Source organism: Apis cerana, linkage group LG1 (assembly GCF_029169275.1).
Source record: "Apis cerana isolate GH-2021 linkage group LG1, AcerK_1.0, whole genome shotgun sequence".
Lineage (NCBI taxonomy): Eukaryota > Metazoa > Arthropoda > Insecta > Hymenoptera > Apidae > Apis > Apis cerana.
The window spans coordinates 8762522-8788290 of record NC_083852.1 but is presented as its reverse complement, the minus strand read 5'-3'; the positions used below and the strand labels follow the sequence as shown (position 1 = coordinate 8788290).

The 25769-nt window shown below is 24.3% G+C and overlaps 3 protein-coding genes across 15 annotated transcripts in view; 1 reads left to right on the top strand and 2 right to left on the bottom strand.

Annotated features, from left to right (window-relative positions):
* LOC108002540 (uncharacterized) overlaps positions 1-11975 on the bottom strand; it is a 14382-nt gene extending 2407 nt beyond the window's left edge. The window contains exons 1-4 of one of the 6 annotated variants that reach the window (XM_062082347.1): positions 11803-11975; positions 1958-3306; positions 1372-1550; positions 630-656 (exon numbers count right to left, since the gene is read on the bottom strand). In XM_062082347.1, the coding sequence (XP_061938331.1) occupies positions 630-656; positions 1372-1550; positions 1958-3306; positions 11803-11902 (1655 nt within the window). In that variant the 5' untranslated portion in view covers positions 11903-11975. Of the gene's footprint in view, positions 1-629; positions 657-1371; positions 1551-1957; positions 3307-5076; positions 5215-5554; positions 5688-11802 lie in introns of those variants that run through there. The other 5 variants (XM_062082355.1, XM_062082340.1, XM_062082354.1 and 2 more) reach the window with 5 other exon arrangements.
* LOC108002552 (E3 ubiquitin-protein ligase ariadne-1) lies at positions 5660-25769 on the top strand. Of its 6 annotated transcripts, XM_062082373.1 has the most exons (9): positions 5660-5759; positions 6215-6667; positions 23038-23313; positions 23477-23650; positions 23748-23813; positions 23930-24145; positions 24247-24804; positions 24904-25130; positions 25253-25769. In XM_062082373.1, the coding sequence occupies exons 3-9, from the start codon at positions 23107-23109 to the stop codon at positions 25332-25334; spliced, it is 1530 nt and encodes a 509-aa protein (XP_061938357.1). In that variant the 5' UTR covers positions 5660-5759; positions 6215-6667; positions 23038-23106; the 3' UTR covers positions 25335-25769. The 6 variants fall into 6 exon arrangements, with proteins under 6 accessions (XP_061938357.1, XP_061938359.1, XP_016919771.1 ...); XM_062082375.1 differs by lacking the exons at positions 5660-5759; positions 6215-6667 and adding an exon at positions 19218-19396; XM_017064282.3 differs by lacking the exons at positions 5660-5759; positions 6215-6667 and adding an exon at positions 21498-21637.
* On the bottom strand, positions 13409-21401 carry LOC108002553 (serine/threonine-protein kinase ULK3). Of its 3 annotated transcripts, XM_017064285.3 has the most exons (9): positions 21271-21401; positions 20530-20763; positions 18993-19144; positions 18384-18598; positions 18054-18280; positions 16166-16427; positions 15866-16069; positions 15107-15291; positions 13409-13670 (listed from the first exon to the last, which is right to left on the bottom strand). In XM_017064285.3, exons 2-9 carry the CDS (start codon positions 20614-20616, stop codon positions 13557-13559), a joined length of 1446 nt encoding a protein of 481 aa, XP_016919774.1. In that variant the 5' UTR covers positions 20617-20763; positions 21271-21401; the 3' UTR covers positions 13409-13556. The 3 variants fall into 3 exon arrangements, with proteins under 3 accessions (XP_016919774.1, XP_061938369.1, XP_016919776.1); XM_062082385.1 differs by lacking the exon at positions 21271-21401 and having other exon boundaries at positions 20530-20979; XM_017064287.3 differs by lacking the exons at positions 20530-20763; positions 21271-21401 and having other exon boundaries at positions 18384-18608; positions 18993-19135.

Here is a 25769-nt window from a genome sequence, read left to right as displayed (position 1 = left end):
AACTTTTGCATTTTATATGAATTTTAATATTCTATTATTTAATATTTTAAAAAAGAAAATAATTAAAATTTGAATTTAATACATTATGTAATAAACAAAATAAATAAAAAATAAAAATTAATAATATATATAAGTAATAATAATAAAAAAAAATTATATTTTTATATCAATATATCATTTAATAATATTCTAAGAAAAAAATTTTTAAAAAATTATTATTATTATTATTATTATTATTAAATAATTTATAAGAAATAAAAATTTCTTATGAAAAATAAACCTTTAAATAATAAACAAATATATTTAAAAAATATAAAATAAATAAATAGATACATATATAATAATATATGCATTTAAAGTATATATATAATATATATAAATATAATAAATATATATATTATTTATATATACATATAAATTATATATATTATATATATAAATAAATAAAAGAATAAAAAAATTAGAAATAGAAGTACTCTTTGAAAAGGCAATATAAGCAATAAATAATTATTATAGATTTGTATATAAATATATAATATAACAAAAATTTGTTAATTATAATGTTCTTGTGCATGCTATCTTACTTTTGTGTAGTAATCATGACTATAGTACATTTTACAGGGACTCACCAGTCATCCTTCCCATAGGTTGGATAACTATACAAAAAAATCATACGTTGTATGTACAAATGCAAGAAGCTATAGTGCAGGTTTTCCACATAATAAATAATAATTTTTTTGCAAATATAAATATATATGCCAAATAAATAAATGTTTCCCTAAAATTTAACACTGCATGCTCATTTTATTCTATACATCATATTAAGATCATTTTTTTAAATAAAGCTATTTCAAACTTTTCATATGCATTTGTAAAGTATATATAATGTGAGTATTAAATGCAAAGAATATTTTTTATAATAATAATATAAATAAAATAAAAAAATCAATTTATATTTTAATAATGATGGAATCATATCTTATATCAAATAATAGTTAAAAAACATATATATAAGAAATAAATAACTGTTAATAGAAAATAATATGTATATGTGTATTATATGTATATGTGTATTATTATATGTGTATAGTATATATATATATATATATATATATATATATGCTATGTAGATTTGAATAAATTTTATTATAATGTGCTTTTTAATATTAAACTCACATCTAATATATAATTTACTGTTTTTAATCACTAAACTGAAAGCAAGCATAAAATATTGATAATGCTGTGTAAGAGAAAATGCTTAACATTAGAAATAAAAAAATTCTTGCCTTGAATATTTTAAAGCTTTAATTAAAAAAAACATATATAGATATATATTAAAACATAGCTTTAAGAAACCCTTTTATTGCTTACCCAAGATTAGGTTGACTGGAATGAACTGTTGCTCTGACAAGAGGGGGTGGCTGAGCCTGAGCAACATTCTGCATAGTTGTAACTGGATATACTCCAGGGTACTGAGCTGCTGCACTACCACCACCCCCTCTGCTCCTACTAGATTGTTGCGAATAATTTTTTGGTGGTGTCGATATTTGCTACAATATGAAATTTCATACTATCATTTATGAAAAATATAATTAATAATTAATCATAATTATAAAGCTTTAAACATAAATTAAACATTATTAAAGAAATTATTTTTATATTAAAAATATTTTTTTATTTAAATTTATTATTTAAATTTAATTTTTTTAAAAAAGAAATGAAGATTTTACTTATTATTTTAAATAATAAGTAAATATCAAAAAGATTAATTTTATATGTATTAAAATTTTAATAAGAAATTAATTTGATTTGATTATTTGAAATAATTGCTTTTATTATATAATATTTTATTAAAATTCTAACACACCAAAAAATATTTTTTTAAATTTATATTAAATATTTTTAATTTTTTATTATATTATTAAAAAAAATATATTATTAAAAGAAAAAAACTTACATTGTGCATATTTAAGGATGAGGGCATTCGTATTATAGAACTAGGTTGAGAAACAAGTGCTGTTTGAAAGGTAGGTTGACCACCAACGAGACCCGTCCAACCATTAACACTTTGCACGGTGTTTAACATTGGTTGAGTAACAATATTCGATCTTCCGGAAGGAAGTGCTGTTGGTGAAGAATGCGCAGGATGGGTCGTTGTAACAGGTCTGGGTTGACTGACACGTTGTACTTGCGATGTATTTGCGACAGATCCACGTGGTATCATATTATGCATAGGCGTTGATCGTGCATTAACCGCTGCTTTATTCGCACTATTTTGTACGGAAACTGGTTTTGTCGCCGGTGGTGTCGGAGGTTGTTTTGTCCAACCGCCACCGCTACCACCACCTTTGCTATTCACTAATAATTGAGAGTCCATCACTTTAGTCGGCCAATAGTCCTCGAATCCCGTACCGGGAGGAAAATAACTTTTAATATCATTCAAACTAATCACCGAGCATGTCTCACTTGCGAACAATTCATTACGAATACCCTGTACTTTGCAACAAAACTTTAAATACGACAAGTCCCAACCTTCCAGTTTCTCCGCTTTTAATTTGAGATTCTCAGTCTCGCCTTCAAAGTAAAACAAAGGGACATATTGAAGACCGTCTTTTACCGTATAAGGTACTACAGATTCCTTGTTTATTCGAATGAACCCACATTTATCGGCTTTATGCCCACTTGATACATTAGGATTCGTGCCTGCTGTTAATTTCGTATAACACACGTCCAAAAATGTATAAAACTCCTTCGCGTCCGAAAGTCGAACCACCAGGTCTTTACATGTAAATGGTTCTCTTCCAAATTGATTCTCACAATGTTTCACATTTATATCAGTGAATAATTTGCTTTCCGCTTCCGTAATATAATAACTTCTTATACACGTACAACTGTAGATATCCGAGTGTAGGTAACTCAGGTACTTGTTCAACAACTTAGATTCTAAGATTCGTACAGCACAATACTTTTCGCCAGAGCGAAATATATATGGTATATGACAATCGTCAAAGCTTGTCCATCCAAAGCGTCCTCGTTGACTCTCATCATCAGGCGGTACTTTGCCTTCAGTAGAAAGAGGTTTCGTTGCTACAGCAGTTGATGAATCTGCCGGCCGTTTATTCAAATATCCTAAAATACCAGGAAGATTTGATTGTGGAAGGAGACATTGTGGAGGCCTTTGTTGTTGCGGTGTTCCTGGTATCCCGCTGACCATTTTCGCCTTGTTTGCTTCCACCATTTTGGCAGCCAATTCTCGGATTTCCGCTTCATCAGGATGTTCTTGTTTAACAACAACTTTATCAAAACCTGAAAAATGCAAAAAATATTTTTATTTTTAATGATAATGAATTATAAAATGAATATTTTAACTTAATTATATTTTAAATTTTTAACTTAATACTATTACATATACAATTTTTTAAAAGAATCATGATTACCTGTAATTTCATAGATAATAAGCATTCAATTTTAAATAAAAAAAGAATCATACATATATATATATATTGTATATATGAATATTATGATAATAATCGATATATATATAATATATGATATTATAAGTATAATTATAACTATAATAATAAATTACATTAATATAATTAATATAATTATATTAAATAATATTAATACAATTAAATATATATATAAAATAATTTTTTTCTAAATATAGTATTTTCAATTAAAATTGCTAATCGATAATTAAATAATCAAATATTAAAAGTTTAAATATTGTTAGATTAAAAAGAATAAAATAAAAATTATTAAATTATTAAATTATAAAATTATTAAATTTATTACATTAAATTAAATTAAAAAAAATAGAACATAAATAAAATATATTTATCTTTTGTCAACAATAATATTCATATTATTAAATATTAAAACAATAAGCATATAATTATAATAACAATAATAAAAATAATATAATTACAATAATAATAAATAGTTAATAAAAAATTATTTATTTCTCAGATATTCATAAACAATTTATAAATTATTTAAAAAAACTTTATAAAAAAATTATAAAATAGATAAAGATAAAAATTATTTAAAAATATTTAGTATCTATAAAAATTGGAAGAAATAGTCGATGGAGAAGAGCGCGGGAAAAAACTTATCATATGTCAAGTACGATTAAAAAATGTATATATAATCAAAAATGAATATAAATAGTTATTTTTTATCATTTTTTTACATATTCCATAAAAATAATAATCAACTATAATTTAATGTATATCTATATGAATTTCATTTATCATAAATCAGATTTATAGAATTCATTTTCACATAAAATTATTGTTCACACTGTACGAAATTTGGCACTGTCAATTTACGTGAAATTATACGTGTTTGAAATATAGGCGCAAGGACATTGATCAACTGAAATATTGTATAACTGCATTAAAAATCATCACTATATAATTAAAATCATAAATGTTAATATAACACTTATTTTAGTTATAAAAAATTACAATCCTTTTAATTTGGCATATAATTATAGGTATTAATTTCTTTAATAAACACAAAAAAAAGTTTTTTTAGTAAATATATTTTTATTATAATTTATTTTAAATTAAGCATCAATTGCAATCAATTGCAAAAAATGAAAATTTTAACATATCACATAATTATTATTATTAATTTGTCTAGTTCAACTTTACATATGAATAATTTTCTATTATTATATTAGAAATCACATTTTTCAGAAATTTGCAAATTTAAATTTGATGTAGTTGCGCACTCTCAGTTTTGTAACACATTAGAAGTTTCAAAACATTATACACGTGACAAATGTTAATTGATTATTCATCAATTAATCGATCTTCATTTAATCACTATTATACCAATATTTAAATAAAATGATCATCAATTATATTTGGAAAAAGATTAATTTATTTTATTACATTTCATTTCCATAAATGAATTTGACAGAAAAAATTTCGTGCTCTTTTCAATCGACATCATTTACTAAAAAACAAAGAATGTGCGTACACGTGTATATCATGAACAAAATATGACACTAAACTTATAAACCACATCTTTTGTTCGTTATAAAAAGATGCATTAGAAACGTACTGAGTGACACTTGGTCAAGCGCCGTCTGCGACGGACTCCTTTTCTCGAGCCATATGGCGTCTGTACTGCTATCAGCATTCGCTGTATGCATGTCCGTAATATCGTTCCTCATTTTCAATAATTAACAATATTTTTTGCTTTAATCAAAATCACATATCGATGAATGCAAAGATACACCAGCGAAGAGGTTATACACGGTGCGACTATCGATGTGCACTGTCGATGAGACGACACACGACCATGTTACACGATGAGATGAACAGGCTTAGATGGAAAAGTTATCCTGCTTCGACTCTCTTGGTTTGAAGTTTTCACGCTTTCCCTCGACGTTTCACTTTGCCTGCTGATTACAATTATAGCAGGTGGCGCGAAAGAGTTTATCACATTCAACTCAATTTTCAAGAGATACATTGGAAGTAGATAAATGTAGATGGTATCGTTGATACTGATTATGTACATGTTCTTTGAACGGGCGTACCTCTGGACCCCGGCGAAGTTTTGCTGTCGATTAAGATGCTCTCGATTGAGGATAGCGCCATTTTACGTGGACTTAGCCTCTGTAAATCTCCGATTTCAGGCCGTCCACTAGGCCATGCCGTAGCATCGAGTTGTCTGCCTGCAGCTGCACGGGACACTAGGCATTCCGCCGATCTAGCCGACTGCGAATCTTACGGACTAGAGCGGTACGTTTAGTTTTCCGTACTGACTGTACTCCTAGGTACGTGCCAGTATCGTCCTCCACGACATATGACCACAGTTGACTTTAACTTTCCATTTTTAGGAATCCATCTGACGTTTATATTATATTTACTATTTCTGGTCAATCGTTCTTTTAAAAATTTTATTTTTATTTCATATTTTTAAACAATAATTTCTCAATTTATTTTTATTGTATTCTATTGATATTTTATTATATGGAATATAAAAGTACAAAATATTTCGAATTTGATCAAATATCAATTGTTTAGAATAATTTTCATTAAAAATAAAATGATAATAATATTTAAAAACAAATTTACAATCTACAAAAATAATATACATTTTATATATTACAATACATTTTGTTAATTTATTATGTTTTATCAATAAGAAATTTGAATCAGAATTTTCTACTATGTACAGATTTCTATCATTCTAGGTAAAAAGGATTACTAGTCTTTCCAATAGCTGTCGCCACCTATCTGTTGCAGCCAATATTATTACTTACACAGAATTGCATTTCTAAATATAAAATATATTACGCATGCGCCACTAATTTAAATAAATATAATAGTAAATATTAAATTATGTATAAATACGTATTATTATTACAAATTTTTACATTTTCTTTATTTACAATAATTAATATAATAAGATTTATTATTTAAAAAAATATTTGTTAACTTTCTACAAATATATACTTTATGTGATAGAAAGAAACTTCTGTTTATACTAATTGCTGAATAATCGCATGTTTTGATGTTCGATACACAGAGAGCTATATAAGAGCGTTGCTTGGCAGCAGTCTCTAGTCGAAGCCGATCAGTGACAAGTGAAGGATGTATTTAACTTTGTGTTACAAAAATAATCAAATACGCAAGAAATTATTTAAGTACGTTTTTATTTGTGATTATATATTTATACATATAACAAAATTCTGTGTGTGTTATAATTTTAGATTTAAAATAATAAAAAAAAATATATATATATATATTAGCATAAATAAAATTTTTTACACATAAAATTTTTTAATTGTTGAATGTTACAGTGATATAAGTATTTAAATATCGAATAAATTGAAAAAAATCTTTATATGTTATGTTATTATGCATGCTTGTTATATTGTCATGAACATCATTCGTTTTAAACAAAGAAATTTTTATTATTCCATGTATATTATTATATATATTTTAATCACATTTTATAAAATATTTGTTAATTTTTTAATAAAATTTCAATAATAATATATACAATATATATTATATATTATATATTATTGTTTATATAGATTCATAACAATAAACACAAACATATGCATAAAATTGTAGACAATAAATTAAAAATTTAAAAATATAAACAATTATCCGTAACAAAAAAAAGAGAAATATTTTATATTATATTTATATATTTTATATCTTAAAGAAATTTTTATGATTTTTAAAACTTCTAAAATTACAAAAAATAATAAAATATTAACATCATTTTTCTTAATAAAAATAATTACATTATATATTTATAAATTCCATTTAGTTGTGCGAATTTTCTTGTATCTACCTAATAATATAGAAAAGTATAAATATAATTTCATTTATTACATCAATTTTATAAATTTTGATAAATTCATTTTTATATAATGATAAAAAATAATTGAAAATGTTACTTAAAACTTCATTTACAAAAACATTAGTTTTACATAGTTTTACATTTTTGTTTTACATTAAATATTTTGCAAATATGCAATTTTATTATTTCTTCTCAGTATAATATTATCATTTCATTACTCTTACTTGATAATAAACTATTAGATTTTACACTAGACACGTCACTAAATCATATAAATAGGTGAACCATATCCTCGATCAGATTTCGCATCGTGTGTTAGGGATCGGCTGCAGCAGCTAGGTACATACCGCTCAAAGAGTGGCCAGGGCCAACGCGTAAGATCGCGCAGACGATGTGACAACGTTGCACGGTCGATATGCTCTTTCAGGCAAAGTGCCAAGATTGGTAAACGCACGCGGGGGTATATAGTCGCGGTTTCAGGTGCCCTTCCCTCCTCTAACGCCCGCGTTTCATCCCCACTGCTACTTCTGGAACTTACCCGTGGGATTCTGCGTAATAGTGGGGGTCAAATGATAAAAGTGGGGGAACTGAAGCTGCGCAGAACGTTGTCAGACGTACGTCGTTGTTTGTGCCTCTGCGCAGCTCTTACATACATATACCCGACAGCCTCCTATGTACTACATATGTATTATACTTATTATTTTAATCATGATTTACGGCTGCAACGTTGCCGGTTCTCGTTGCAGGCACGCCCACTTGGTCTCTCTTTTTTCACTTTTCAATCGTATATATATTAATACATAGATATATGTGGGGAAAAAGCAACATCGCTTGATCGATACTTTAAGAAACATATAACAAAAAAAAAATATACAAAACGCATCATTATTGTATAAATATAAGTATATATTTTGCAAATAATCTTTTTAAAATATTTTGAATTTTATATTATATAAATAATTGAAAAAAAATATTTAAAAAAAACATTAATTACATAAATATTATAATAATACTGATAGTTTTCTTTATTTAAAATATATTTTTTTTTATCAAAATTTATCATCAATAATGATTTGAGAATGCAACGTTGCCATTGCAAAATGGCTGACGCGGCCTTGATTAGTCAGATTTCTTCCCTGGTATACGCTGGGCCAGTCGTTTTGGCAACACTGGAAGATCGTAGCTATTTATAGTAGCTCTCTATTGGTGCTGTTGCTATGCCAAATGATACAAGTTCGTGGGGAGGGGAGAGAGTGGAAAATGGAGGGGGAAGAGATTAGTAAAGAACAATATGGCGTTAAACCGGATGTGTTCTCTACAAATCTATCCATTCTCTTGTTGTAATTGCACGATTCTTTCTTTATCTGTCCAACATTTATCAATTATAATTTCCAATTATAATTTGCTTTTTATTTTTAATAGTAATGTATTTCTTTTTACATTCAATTATGAAATCATAAGATCAAACATTATATAATATAATGAATATCATATACACAAACAATTAAATGAAATATGCTTGCTTTAATCATGATAAGGCCATATGATTAAGTCATATACTTTATGTATATTTCATGACAAAAAAATAAAGATGAATTTAAAAAATGAATATTTTATAGAGATAATAAAAAAAAATAATCAAAATATGCTCTATCATTTTTGTAAATATAATTTTTTGCGCAACTCGGTAGAATTGCATATGGCGCCGTGCACTTGTAGCAGCTGACAAGCATCCTAGTATGTGTTTCCATAGTACACAAGCACGCATGCGACTTGCACGAAGTCGTCACCTCGGGAATGCTCGGCAAACTTCGTGAAACGGCCTCTTTGTTACATCATTCTTTAGCTCTTATATAGTACATAGGGGCGGGTACATTATATACTACGTTTGCACATATTTCCCTCCCAGCTCACGCTCGCGTATATACAGTATATAGTTGCCTTTGCATATATGTGCCGGCGGAGCAAACGGGCGGGCGGTCGGAGGAGTGAGCTGGGCTCCGTGTTACACGAGGCGTAGAAATGTGACTCAACTTGAACGGACGCTAGAGTATGTAATGTATATATATTTTATCATATATAATTTCATAAATTAATAAAACAAATATCAATAGAACTATTTCGAATAAAATTATCATAATTTTATTAAATTAAAATTATTAATCTGCTTAAATATTATATATGCAAAAGAAGAAAATATATGTATATTTTTATTTATTATTTATTATACAAATGTTTCATAAAAAAAAAACTTTTAACGAAATAAATATTATACCCACCCAAATGTTTTGCAAGAAACAAATTTCGTTAAATTAAAATTTATTTATATTTTTGTCATTTTTGAAAGTTAAAAAAGATGAAAACTTTAAAAAAATGTTTGAATCGCAATTTTTTTGTATCCAATAATAATAACACAACAACAACAAATATAATAATAATAATAATAATAATAATAATAATAATAATGATGATGATGATAATGATGATGGTGATGATGATAATGATAATAATAATTACATTTTTATTAATATTAATATTTACATTTTATTATGCATATTTGTGAATGTAATAAATTTTTAATTATTTAAAAAAAATATAATCTCAGATAAATAATCGCTATATATTTATAATTGATTAACTTTCAATATTTTTTCATATTTAATTTTATTATTTTTTATCTAATAAATAATAAATTTAGATATATATAGGAATCGTTAATTATGCCATGCTATAAACAATTTCTATAATTTTTCTATTTAAGGTTAGAATATAAAATATAATTTAGAGTTCCTATAAAAATTCCAACCTTAAATTATTAGAAAAATTGTAATTAAATCATTATCATAAAAAATGATAGTTATGATAGTTATCATTATCATAGTAAAATAAGATTAATTAAATAGGTTAAGAAAAAAAAACTTATGAACTCAATAATTAGAATATATATAATATTTTTTTTTTATTCTAAAATAAAATCAATATGTTTTTCACGTAATTTCATACATATGATAAAAAATAATGTTAATCGTATAATTTGGCGATATAAAAATGTTTCATATAATTTCTTATCCTAATCTCAATGCAATGTATAAAGCTTAATTAATAACTAATCTGTGAATAAGCATACAATCATTATTATTTGATTGTATTTATATTTGTATAAAAAATATATATTTGTCCATAAATGATATATTTAACAATATCTTTCGTTAATATAAACAACTTTTTAACAATAGATGATATGCTTCAAGTTTCTCATAATATTTTATCTTTATGAAAGTTATATGGTTCTTTAATTTAAGTATTCATTATACAGTTTCTTTACAAAAAAAAAAATATCTACGATATTACCAGGATCATCTTACCATTTGCTTTAAATAAACCGTGACGTCATCCTCTGCAAGCACACGCGGATAAAATGAAATGTGAATTAACATCCTTTTATTGATCATATATTGAAATGTATTGTAAATAAGTTTTATCATTAACAATTTATTGTGCTTGTTAATATTAAATAGCTATAATCAATATATGTATATGTATTTGCCGGAATATTTTTGCAAATATCAAGCATCATATATTATTAAATATTTCTTATTTAATTTCATACATTTAATATATTTAATATAAATGTTCTAATATAGTAAATACAGTAATCAGTAAATAACAATTTAAAAATAGTAAATTTCTTTCTCTATATTTGTTATTAATGTTTTAATAATATCTAAAATTAAATTAGATATTATAATAAAATATATTATATAAGATATAATATCGAAATATAATTTAAAAATGAATTAAAAAACATGTATCCATTTGCACATACACAAACCTTAAACAATACAGTAGATTATATAGGAATTAATAAATGTAAAATATTTTATATATTCAATATTCAATTCAATAGATTACAGTACATGTAATGTTTATAAATATTTGAAAAATGATTAAAAAACTTAAAAAGAAACAAAAAAAATTAATCAATTTTATTATACTATAAAAAAATGTAATAACAAAAAATTGATGAAAAATAATATGTCAAGTTTTGAGAAGATAGAATGTCTATTTAGATTCCACGTGTCGTTGTAGCAACGGTATATTGTCAACATGAAAGATGTGTGTGTATATGTTCAGATGTTGACAGGTAGTCGTATCGAGGAACCACGTTTCGCCGGGTCTGCACGAGGCGCAGCTCGTAGAAAACAGAAAGCACGATGTGTACCTTCTAGGCACTGGGCACTGGTACAACATAGCGAGGGTAACGTGATTGGACGTGGTAGGAAATCAAGTGAGGAAACAACGAAAGATAAAGAGAGATAGAAAGAGAACCTAACGAGAGAAGAATACAGATAATAGAAGGAGAAAAAGAGATGGAATATATAGAAGAGAGGGGGAAATGATACGCGCGAGTCTGCTGTCGCCGCCACCGCGACCGCTGCCGCCACCCATAACCTCAAAACTTACCTCTGTTGACTCGGGCTTCGACGATTTGTACGTCTTCGTCGACACTCCTGTCGGTCATCTTCTTCTTCTTCTTCTCGTTAACCTGAATGTCCATGCACATAATTCCACAACACAAAACAACACTTCCGCCACACGGTCACGCTACCCCTACGTTCCCGTGACATTTACATTAAACTGTATGTGCGCGCGCGCAAAATTCACACTTACGGGGGGAAAGCGAAAGGGTCGTCGCACGAGGGCGCCGCGAAATGCGCCTTGCGTTAGAAATCTATTTCGTGTCTATACTTGACAATAAAGATACACGACAATGTGCACAGATAATCTTAAACAGATCGTAGAGAACTGTTGTCGATTGCTCGTTTTATACGTACACGCAATTCTCTCGCGGCCCGCGTTTTCTGCTGTTTTGTGCGGAGGTGAACCGAGAGGCCGACCGGGTTCTGTCCAGATTTGAATGTGGTACACGTTGCCAGTTCTTTCTCGTACCCCCCTTCGTCCCCCTCCCACTCGTCCTTATGTACTTAACGGTTGCGACGTTGCCGCACATCCGGTACCAATAGTTAGGTAGTGGGGGAAGAGAATTTTGCAAAGGAGTGGGGGATGTACATAAGTACCTGACAACGCCATAGTGGGGACTTTAATGGGGAGGGGGTGAGCAGGGGGTATGTACATAGAGAAGGGGGCGGGGGTTGTTGCTCGGGAATGGGAATTTCCATGACGCTTCAGGGCAACAGCGACCGTTAGCTAGGTCACGTGGTTTTACCGGAAGTCGTAAGGGCGACGCGCCATGATATGCGCGCCCTCTTTTTCCGTTTCAAATTTTAGTGTTTGCGGAAAATTTTTTTTTTTAAATGAAATTATCTTTGTTACAAAATATCACATTGTATTTTACATTTATTTTTTTATTCGGACATTTGTTTATTTTTATTTGTAAATAAATTTACAACTGTTTCCTTTGAAATGTCAAGGACGAACTAGCATGACATGAAATGTAACTATATACATCATTCATATTAGAAGCAATGTAAAGAAAACATAACAAAAACAAGAATAATATAAATAGTTTATGTAATGTTACTTCGTTGAAAACTATAGAAATTCCAATTGTAAAAAATTTTTGAAAATGAGTGCTTCAAAAAAAATGTAAATATTTTTAGAATTTTATAGAACTAGATCCTTAAGTGAATTTTTGTAATTTGGTTAATTTTTATTGGTGCAATAAAACTTACAAATATAGGTAGATATGTATAAATTCCAATCTAAAATTTTTTCAATAAGACATTTTTAACATTATGAAAAAAAAATTATATTTATATATATAGTTATTAATTTATTATATATAGTTATAATTTATTTATATAAATCATAGTAAAAAATATTATATAAATTTATCAAGAAAAATTTAATTAATAATACGAAAATGTTTCTATTTCATTGTTTTTTTTTTTAGTTTTTTTTTTTAGTTAGTTCTAGAATCTTATAGAAGAATAGAAGATTAGACTTAATAATTACTTCGTGTAATATCTTTAAAAAAAATTTTAATAAATATAAATATGTTGTAACTGTAGATAATATATTGCGAAAGAATACTATTTATATTAAAAAATTAGATATAAAATTATTTATTTTTTCATAAATAAATGACAACATTATACATATATTAAATTGCTTGTATAACATAGTATTTATATTTGTTTCATAAAAATTTGAGGATTATTAATATAAATAACTAATATTCTATATTAAAATTTGAATTACTGAATTATGCATTGCTCTGATGCATCAGAACCACGTTGCGCGGATTCTTCAATATCTTTAGTAGCTAAAAGTCCTTTGGTACTTTCGGCTTCTTTCATCCAAAATTGTACCTGTCAATTAGTATAACATTATAAAATATATAAGAATATAATATGCTTTATATATATATATTTATATAATATAATAAAATGTAATAAAAGCATAAATAAATGTTACAATATTCATAAAATTTAATTACGATATTACATCGAATTATTTGTTTCGCAATATTAATAATTGTTCAGTTGTTAGTTATTATGAAAAATATTTTAAAAGATTTAATGAACTAAAATAATAATTTAATTTACTAAAATCAAAATGATAAAGCGTTTGTAAAAAAAATTTGTTTATACAAAAAAATTATGCAAATTATTTAATAATATTTATTAAGAAAAAAAATAAATTAGATATATTTAAATAAATATTGTAATTAAAATTATTATTTTAATATATCATGAAACATCAAATAATATCTAATGATTATTTGTTGTTTAATACAAAGAAATATACGATCATTGATCATTATCAATTCAAATTCATATATATAAAAATTTGTTTCAATATAAATAGTATATAGTTCTATCAATTATAATAATCATTAAATAATAGCAAGAATATAAGATTGATATCTATAATGATTAAACGAAATAAAAATAAATTGAAATGAAAAATTTTTTTTAAAATAAATATCATATTTAAATAATTATCATGCAAATTAGTAAATAAATGAATAATTCTGTAAGTTTATTTTTTCAAAATATAAATATTATAATTATAATATTATATATATTAATATATTATTATATATAATATATTAATATATTATATAATATATAAATATAAACATATAAAATAATCCATTTATTATTATCGGTTTATTAAAAGAATTTCAATAGAATTTCGAATATGATTCACATAATTTCACATATTTATATTTCAACTTATTATTTTAATTTATTTTTTTCTTTATTTTATATATTATAAATCTTTGATCAATTGATTGATCAATATCATTAAAAGTATTTAGTGATTTAATTCAAAAATGAACTATAATCAAATTATTATTCTAAAATAAAATAATGGAGAAAAAAATAAGATAACGGCATTAAATATTAAATATTAATAATACTGAAAATAAAAAATTATTTGTTAAATAATAACTTTTCATATCAAATAATAATTCGATATATTTAAGACAGTAAAAATATACTATATTATTCTTAATATGATCTAAATAAATAAGCTATAAAAATAGTTGATTATTTTATTATTTGTATTATTTGTTGTTGTTTTTTTGTATATATTTTGTTGTTTTTTTTTAAATCAAATATATTTTATATTTGCATAAAAAAAAGTGAAAAATTAAAAATAAAAAATGTAAATAATAAATATTTTTACAAATCTATATATTAATTTAATGTAAATATTAATTATATGTATAAATATAAATTTTTCTAATATTTAACTTGAAAATCGATTTAAAAAATGAATATTAATTAAACATCACCTGTTTATGTAATAGATCTCTCCTTCGACCTGCTGGTTCTTTTCCTAACAGAGGTACTAATATCCCTAGACACGATTGAAATTTTTCTAATGCAAGTGCATAATTTCCTTCTGCAAGATATAATTCAGCAATTTCTCCTATTTCAAATGCATCCATCATACCAACTGTACTTTTGCTAAGCATTCCTATTGATAAATAAATATAATAATAATTTATTAACAAAAATTTTTCAAGTTTAAAATCACAATTAAATATGTTTATTTATTATAAGAAATAATCATAAAATAATATTTCATATTAAATACGTTACTTATATATTTATATGAATTAACAGAAGAATTAGAACAATTTTATAATTTGTTCTTGGCACGTAAGTAATATTAAGTAGTAATATCTAGTAGTAGTAAGACACGAATTCTATTCTATTTATCTTTGATTATATTGCTTTTTTTTTATTTTATTGAAACTCTTCCTAATTAGAATTCTATAATGATATATAATTAAATTATATTTTTAATGAATTTTATGTTTTCTAATATTTATATAAGAATTTTAATTATGATATAATTACAATTTTTATCTATTCTTATATTTTTATTCTCAATATAATTTATGTTAAGTAATTTTAATTAATTTTTTAATTTTTTTAACAAAAGAAATATTATTTTATGAATTCTCTTATACAAATTAAAGAATTAAAAAATATTATATAATACTTTATTAAAATAATTGCAATATTATAAAAATTTTAATACAAACGCAGCTCATGATATGCGGATGATGATCTATCATTTAAAGATGATGTTTTTTGAATAGACGAAGAACTTCCTTTATGATGCACATATTTACATTTATCTTTATCATCAATATTATCTATACACGACGCTTTCAATATTTCTGCTCTTTTAATGTAATCATTTACACGTAATCTTAAGCTTTCTTTTCGTTTTAAATCAGTCTCATCTAATAATACGTGATTAAAACATAAATAATTATAAATAAATTATATCACATTTATTTATAACATTTTATTTTATTATTTATAATATTTATTCTTACTTGTAACAATAGGTATAAAATATCTAAGAGCTTCACAATATAAATGAAATGCTTCTTTTAAATTTTTCTCTGCATCCATTTTCACAGCATTCTGAACTAACTCTATCGCCTTATCATAATTTTCCTTTGTTGGCGCGTGAGCCAAATCCAGAAAATCATGACCGAAAAATTCATCGAATGTTATTCTCTTGTCAGGATCATGCTTCAATAAGGACATCAATAAATCCTTGCATTCATGTGACACGTGCGAACCTTTCGGTAACTATGGTTTCATGATATCAAGTCATAGTTAGAGAAAGGAATAAATAATTTTCAAATACAAAGAAACTTTAAATAAAAAAAAATACAAGAAAAAAATGTATAAAAAAAATTAAGAAATCAAAAATAAAATTAGATTATTTTTAAAAAAAATTATTAATATATTTATTAATAAAAGTACTATTGCTATAAAAAATTTTTTTCTTTTCACTTTTAATTATTATAATGTATATTATAAATAATTTTTTATAATAATTTTTTTCAAAAATATTTATTTTTTTAAATTATCGTAAAATCTATCAATTATCAATTAAATCAATGAAATGAAATATATCTAATATTTTCCTTTAATTAATTCATCTTTTACATACACAATACATACATATATAATAGATATAAAAAGTATGTTAAAAATTTTTAATTTTATATTTGTTATATCTTTATGTTATATGTTTAAAATTATATATTTCGATAGATATATGGATATATTATCATCTTGCATTTGAACAAAACATTAACATAACATAATTATAAATATAATTAATAAATAATATATATATAATTACAATTAAATATATATTTAAAAAATTTTTTTATATCATTAAACTATATATAATTTGTGTATATATTTTATAGTTACATTATAAAGAATTTAATAAAAAAGTTATAAGATTAGAAATTATAAATAAAAAATATAATTATCTAATAATAAAAATTAATTATCCGCAATATTAAGATTTGAATACGATTATCAAAAATAAATCATTCTAAATAATTCGAAAATATTATTTTAAGCACTATTCTTTTTCAAATAATTCTTTTTTTTCTAAATATATTTGTATTCCATAATTGAAGGAACATATTCTTTTATAAAATGTTATCAATTATAATAATTATCCATCTAAAATCTTATTATGTTCCATTTTTATGAACTGAAGATTTTATTGAAATACTATTTATCAATTATGAGTTTTAAAGCTTCGAAAAAAGATATAATAACGATTATTTGTAACAATCATATACTTTTATTTGTATTTCTTATTCTATGTCTATTTTTTACATTATTGTTTATATAATAAACTCATAATATCTTTCTTTTTTTGTTTCAAAATAATAAATGATAAGTATTTAAAGATTAATATTTTTTTAAATACAATTAGAAAATGATTTATAATTATTACACTTTATATTGAATAATATTGAATATTTACATGAATTCTTTTTTATAGAAAAAAGAAAGTATTAAAGAACTTATTGTTATACTTATTATTATATATTATTGTATTTATTATATTTTTTTAATCAACAAATTTTTAAGTTGTTTCTGAGAATTGATTAAACTTAGAATTTTTTTTGTCTATTTGTAAACATGTAAAGAGACAACTTTAAAATAAATAATCTATTTATTTTACTATTAAATTTTACTATTACTATTTAATCTATTTACTTTAAAATAAATAATCTATTTATTTTAAAGAAAAAAAAATAAAAATAAAATAACGAAAATAATTAATAAATGGAAGATGAAAATAAGTAGAAATATAATATGGTATAAATATAAAAGCAAAATAGTACTTTATTTTTTCGATCTATTTGTTCAATATATAAAAGAGATTAACGATGTAATCACCTCTATAGATCGACAGTCCTTGATCTTTTCAATTAATTCTTGAAAACTACCACTAGAATATGGAGCTTTACCGAAAAGACATTCATACATGATCACTCCGACGCTCCATAAATCAACGCGAGCATCGTATTTACGCTTAAACAAAATTTCTGGTGCCATGTAAAGTGGAGAACCACGAATTGCAAATTTTTGCTCTGAATTTGAAAGATATTGAGCGAAACCAAAATCTAAAATAAAAGAAGTCGTAAAATAAAAATCATCAAGTACTTTAAGCGAATGAAGAAATTTAAACAAATTAAAAAAGAAAAAAGTCCGAAATATAAAACGAACCTCCAACTTTTAATGTTAATTGCGGTTTTCTCACTACTAATAAGTTTTGTGGTTTTAAATCCATATGGGAAACATTATTATTACGTAGATATCTCAAAGCAAGTGCGAGTTGCTGCAAAAATTTACGGCAAATTTGTTCGGGTAGCTTATGCCTCTTCTTTATAAAACTTGATAAGTCACCACCATCACAGTATTCCATTACGATATATATGTGCCTGCATTATGCTGAACGATAGATATGTTTTGGTACATGTTCAAAATAATTAGAGGAAATCTTAATCCCCTAATTGTTTTGAATAATAATTTTAAATTTATTATTAAATTTAATAATAATTATGAATGACCATTAAAAAAACATTGGAACTGTTTATGAATTATAATATTTATAAAATGTTAAAGATTGAAAAAATTTTTTGAATTGTTAGTAAAACTTGCTTCTATCAAACCAATCGAAGAATAAAAATATTAATATAAAATTAATAATTTATTATTTTTCATAACAGATAATATTATAAATAAAGCTTAATCCTGTAATATCTTTCACAAATAAATATAATGGTTTTAGAATATAATCCTTTTTATAATAGAATTGATATTTAATGGACTAACCCTTCATCCCAAAAAAAATCCCTCATTTCGACGATATTTTCATGACGCAATATTTTTAGGAGATAGATTTCTGTAACGATGTTATCAATAGCTGATTTGGAGAGCGACGATTTGTCTACACGTTTGATTGCGACTATCTCTCGGCATCCATCCTATAAACGACCAACAATAGCATAGTATTAGATTCGCCTTGAGATAAGACTGTTTTCAAGTGTCAACGTGATTATTTTTTTCTGGCTACTTCTCAATTCTACATTAATACATTTGACACAATTCAAGTTCAATCATTGAATTATATTAAAATAAGTTGCACTTGATCTTAAATAACGCGACATTTTCTCCCTGAATACGAGTGCAGAGATTAGTGATTCGAGTACAAATACGCGGTTCCAATCATATTAGTGGTAAATAATAATTTTTTTGAAATTTATTTATTAATTAGAAATTTATTAATAGATAGAGAATATTCTTATTTCTCTTTATTATCTTTTTTTGTTATTTTTTATTAAAAAATAGATATATCATAAAAAAGTATAAAAAGCATAAAAAAATGTGAATAATTGAAATTATTTTTATTTTATTAAAATTAAATACAAAATTAAAATTTATATAAATTAAAATTAATACAACATGATAAATAAGATGCATATTAAATTGCATGTGTATTAAATATATTTTTATATTTTATTCTTTTTTTTATATGTATATAAGCAACTTGCAAATATATTAACATTGTGATTGATTTTAGAAAGAACTAATTTTTTCTAAGATTAATTTCAGGTAAATTAAATTTTTCTTCTCTTTAATATAGTTTTAAGTACTAATGTCATGTACTAAATTTTAAACTAAAATTTCAGGATAATTAATTAATTAACTTTTCGTTAAATTTAAGTTAAAAATAATTAAAATCTATCAAAAATTAAATTCTAATATACATAATAAACATGATTAAAAGTTATAAAATTCATAAAAATATTAAAAATACAATATATCATAATATTTTGCTATTTATTTAGAAAAAAACATGTATGTACTAATATGTACATATAACTATTTAATAAACTATATAATAAATATCTGTCATTATAAAACTAGATATATAAATAAGAAAATATATGATGTTATATATATCTTTTATCTTAAAAGATAAATTTATTAATTTGAAAAAATAATGTTAACTTTTTAATATGATAATATATAATAATATAATATATTTATTATATATTATATTAATATAATATAATAATAAATATAATATATAATATAATAATAAAGATATTCTTAATTCTAAAATATTTTCAAATATTCTAAATAATCTAAAAGTAACAGTATTCAAAAGTAACAATAAATTTGTAATTTTATATGTATTAATAGAATAAAATTAACAGAAATTTATAAAAGAAAAAAATAAGAAATAAAAAACTATACGTGTTTTAAATTATAATGAATATATGCAAATTATGGTACCTGTTAACCTAGTTACGATACTGTTATCATATAATTTGTATATATTCTCATCACTCATAAGTATACATACCTTTTTAAACGCTTTGTAGACAGTCGCATAACTTCCTGAACCAATTTTTTCTAACAAAGAATAATCACTTACACTGGGTAAATTCATTTTACCCGCTAATTATATAATTCAGTTCGACATTTATCCCGAATATCACAACACTTGGGGTTAACTTGACAGAATACCGTGAACTTTTTCACTTATCGTTCATGGAAACATTGGCGTAATATAACTCGAAAATTTAAATCTATTAAGCTAAAATCAATTTTAACTTATTTTTATGAATATATAAAAGATACGAAATTTAATAAGTCGTATATAATTATTTTATATAATAAATATATATATTATATTCAATTTAGAAATTAAATATAATTTTTTTAACAATTTTTTATTACTTTTAATAATTTTTATATGATAAATAGATTATATTTTGAATATATTTTTAAAATTACATGTATATAGTTTTTTATAAAATTTATTTGTGTTAGTCTTTCTGGATTAATTATTTGTTTTTCTATGTCAAAAAAAGAAATGGAAAAGAAATTGTATTAAAAAATAATTTTGATTTGAAATTTATTTTTTAAAAATAGATTTTAAAATTATATATAATTATTATAAAATTTGTAATGTTAATTTTTTATTTACTAAGAAAATTAGCATTTTTTAATTAGTAATTTTTTTAGTACAAAAATTTGAAAATATTTCTTTTTACATAGCGACGCCTATGTGTGTCAGCTGTGCATCACATAAAGAGCTTACTTCATGTAGTTGACTAAAGTCAGTAAAACGACACTTGGCGACGAGACATTTCGTTGTCGCGTCCCTCTTAGATTTTCAGTTTCTCGGATAGTATTGCGTGAAATTTTGTGTCTATTCTTGTCCATCAACCAACTAACCTTAAGTTTCAACAGCGAGCGCAAAAAAAAATAACAACGTATTTGATTCGATTATAGAAGAAAAAGTCATCACACGTACTGCTATGGACGTGACAGCAGTGTTCGAGCTATAAGCTCGTTTCTTCTTTCATGGCAAACGGTGCATTTTAGATTAATTTATGGTTTTACCCGATTAGCCTACTGATTTGGTGACTTGTCAAGTGCAATGGCTGAAAAGATTATCGTGCATGGTAATACATCTTGTAAATTTGTGATGTGTTTGAAAATTGATAAATATTTAGCAATCGCGTAAAGTGTATTTGATGTTTCGTGTTCATTAAAATTTGTAATTGCAGTCTAATGTTACTAGTTTTCTTATGTTAAACGAAATCGAAACGATATCAAAATAAATTTTCCTTAATCAGTTTTCTAATATTCTTAGAAAAAATATAATAATTCAATTATATTCATTAAATACACGGTGATATCATACGGAATAATTTTACTTCTATGTAACTTTTAATTTTTATAAATTTTTAATAAGTTATTAGAAATGGAATATTCTGTTCGTCACAAAATATGAACAAGGTATTTCATGATTTTATTTATTAATATAATCATTTATATATATTTTCTTAAATATTATTAATTATTGGAAAAAGTTAAGATATTTCTGTGGAAATAAAAAGTCGATACTATTAATAAAGATTAAATCTGAGATATTGAAGATCCCAAAAGTTTTTTTTTTTAATTTGATATATAATTTTTATCAAAATAAAATTATACTTTGAAATTTACATAAATTAATTTGATTTTATCATTATATGTACATAATTATATTAATTAATTAAATACTATTTTAATTAATTATAATTATAAAACATGAAATTTTTATATATAAAATTAATGGGTTCTAAAACGAAGCATTAATAGAAACCAAAGAACAATATGAAATATCAATTCAATAAACACAGGATGCTATTGGATAAAATGTATATAGAAGTCTTCTGATTGGCTAACAACACGGTAGCTCATTCATCCTTTCTCCGTGAAAATAGTATTCAGTATATCAGTTGCCGGAGTTCAACTCGGATGTTTTGGCAGCTGATTTTATTTCTTGCTTACGTCGATGGTAAAAATATTTTGAAGTTTTAACTATTCATGCTATTTGGGGAATCGCTTAGTGTCGTGAATGAAATTTTGTGAAATACTATTGATAGTAAGTAAATAGAAATATACAGTAAAGTTTCTTGCTTTATTCGGGAAGTAGCGAACGATGACGTCATGTGTTGAGCATAAGCTGTTTTCACCTTGTTCCGCTACAACAGTATTTCGCGGGTGCAGGTGTAATACATTTCTTTTCCTATTGAAATTATATCGAAATTTATTGAGTATCAAAACAAAAAAAAAATATTCACATTGATCTTTTATTTTTTCCATAATTCTTAGGCGCATATGAAGACTACATTAAAAAAAATGTGTCAGTGTACTGTTTTTACCTAATTATGATATTTGTGTAATAATTTGATTGTTTTTGACACATGTATATAATGTAATGGAAAAAATCAAATATACAAATCACAAAGGAAGTTTAAGAAAATTTATAGTACTAGATATAATACTTATATTCCTTGATTGTTTTTTTATACAGGTGCAAAATATATAAAATAAACGGATATATATTAGTGTTTTGATTACTTAATAAACTAAAAGATTTACAATGGATTCTGAAGAGGAAACATATGATGATGTTGATTCTGGCAATGAATCTAGTGGAGATGATGTGGATTTTGCAATGGAAATTGAAGCTGGAAATCCAAGAGAACGATCAACAGATGTTGATGATTATCCTTTTGAAGTTTTATCAACAGAAGAAATAGTGCAACATATGGTTGATTCTATTAAAGAAGTTAATACAGTTGTAGAAGTATGTTGAAAACAATTTATTTTATAAAATAAATCTAATCATTTAATTAAAATATAAAAAAATATGTATATATAATAAAAATATATATATAATATGTACATTTTTTTAATTTAAACAAAGAAAATAATTATTATAATTAAAACATTGTATTATTTAATTATAGATACCAGCTACAACTACACGTATTTTATTAAATCATTTTAAGTGGGATAAAGAAAAATTAATGGAACGCTTTTATGATGGTGATCAGGAAAAATTATTTGCTGAAGCACGAGTTGTTAATCCATTTAGAAAGGGTCCATTAATAAATAGAAATCAATCTTCTCAAAGCTCATTGGTAAATAAGATTTTATATTATTTAGTTATAAAATATAAAAATTATATAAAAAATAAATGATATAAATATATATTAACAATATATATAAAATTTTTAGTCCAGAAGAACTTCAACAAATGGTACTGAAGAATGTGGAATTTGTTTTACGATTCAACCATCTGCAGTATGTATTTAAATATACATACTATATAAATACTATCATATGAAATTAATCATAATTTACAATACATATTAAAAATATATTTTTTCATATTATTTAACACAATTAAAAAAATTTAGATGATGACTGGACTTGAATGTGGACATCGTTTTTGTACTGGTTGTTGGGGAGAATATCTTACAACAAAAATTATGGAAGAAGGAGTTGGTCAAACAATTGCATGTGCAGCACATGCTTGTGACATTTTAGTTGATGATGCCAGTGTTATGCGTCTTGTAAAAGACTCTAAAGTGAAACTGAAGTATCAACATTTAATAACAAATAGTTTTGTTGAAGTAAATATTATTTTGTCTGTTTTTATTTTATTATAGATTATATATAATATTATTTATTATTTTATTTTACTAATTTATTTATTATTTTATTTATTATTTAGTGTAATAGGTTATTGAGGTGGTGTCCATCTCCAGATTGTAATAATGCTATAAAAGTACAGTATGTAGAAGCAAGACCAGTAACTTGTAAATGTGGGCATACATTCTGTTTCCATTGTGGAGAAAATTGGCATGATCCTGTAAAATGTCATTTATTACGTAAATGGATTAAAAAATGTGATGATGATTCTGAAACATCAAATTGGATTGCTGCAAATACAAAAGAATGTCCAAAATGTAATGTTACTATTGAAAAAGATGGTGGATGCAATCATATGGTGTGTAAAAATCAAAATTGTAAAACTGATTTTTGTTGGGTATGTCTTGGACCTTGGGAACCACATGGTTCTAGTTGGTATAATTGTAATCGTTATGATGAAGAAGAGGCTAAAGCAGCAAGAGATGCTCAAGAAAAATCGCGATCTGCATTACAAAGATATCTATTTTATTGCAATAGATATATAAATCATATGCAATCATTAAAATTCGAAAATAAACTTTATGCAAGTGTGAAAGAAAAAATGGAAGAAATGCAACAACATAATATGTCATGGATTGAGGTAATATTATTTATAATTAAATTAAAAAATAAGAAATACAAAATATTAATTATTTATAATTAATTGCAAAATAATATTTTATAAAAATATTATTTTTAGGTACAATTTTTAAAAAAAGCAGTAGACATTTTGTGTTCCTGTAGACAGACTCTTATGTATACTTATGTTTTTGCTTATTATGTGCGAAAAAATAACCAATCTGTGATTTTCGAGGATAACCAAAAGGATTTAGAGGGTACTACAGAACGTCTCTCTGAATATCTTGAACGAGATATTACAAGTGAAAATCTTGCTGATATTAAACAAAAGGTTCAAGATAAATATAGGTAAGTTATTGATTATTTGTTTTTTTTTTTTTCTAATAAATATAATACATTAACAGATGTGATAATTAAGAATTAAATTTAAAAATATATAAATACTAAATATATATTATTTTTATTTTAAGATATTGCGATAGTCGAAGAAAAGTGCTTTTGGAACATGTACATGAAGGTTACGAAAAAGATTGGTGGGATTACGTCGAATAGAAATCTAAACCAACTTCGTTTTTCGGGCATGCAAGACAAGATTTCTCTCTTGACACTTTTGCCCTACCTGTGATAAATCAAGAAAGCTGACAGGAAATAAAAATAGAGCATGTCACCAAGTGATTTACGTGTTAGATATACTTTAAATGTAATATGATCTGTGGCAGCACATATATCGTTATGAATTTTTAAATTTATTAAAATTGAATCCTATTACCATCAGGCTAAATGTAAAATACTTCCGTATTAATTAATGATACTAATTTGCGCTTGCTGTGTGCTATTTATCGTTACATGTTTCGATCCTTCATAAACATGCCTTGCAATAATATTTTCAAGTTTCGAATGAATTTTATATATAAACATGTCGGATGATAAACGGTGGTAAAGAAATCGAACAGTGTGTTGCTGTACTAAACAAAAATTTATCAAAAA

Coding starts and splice junctions, on each gene's coding strand:
- LOC108002553 (XM_017064285.3), bottom strand. CDS start 20,616: ATGAATTTACCCAGTGTAAGTGATTATTCTTTGTTAGAAAAAATTGGT. Junction 19,145..20,529: donor TCTACAAAGCGTTTAAAAAG/GTATGTATACTT, acceptor GGTCGTTTATAG/GATGGATGCCGAGAGATAGT. Junction 16,070..16,165: donor TTTTATACCTATTGTTACAA/GTAAGAATAAAT, acceptor ACGTATTATTAG/ATGAGACTGATTTAAAACGA.
- LOC108002552 (XM_062082373.1), top strand. CDS start 23,107: ATGGATTCTGAAGAGGAAACATATGATGATGTTGATTCTGGCAATGAA. Junction 23,651..23,747: donor AATCTTCTCAAAGCTCATTG/GTAAATAAGATT, acceptor TAAAATTTTTAG/TCCAGAAGAACTTCAACAAA. Junction 25,131..25,252: donor AAGGTTCAAGATAAATATAG/GTAAGTTATTGA, acceptor TTTTATTTTAAG/ATATTGCGATAGTCGAAGAA.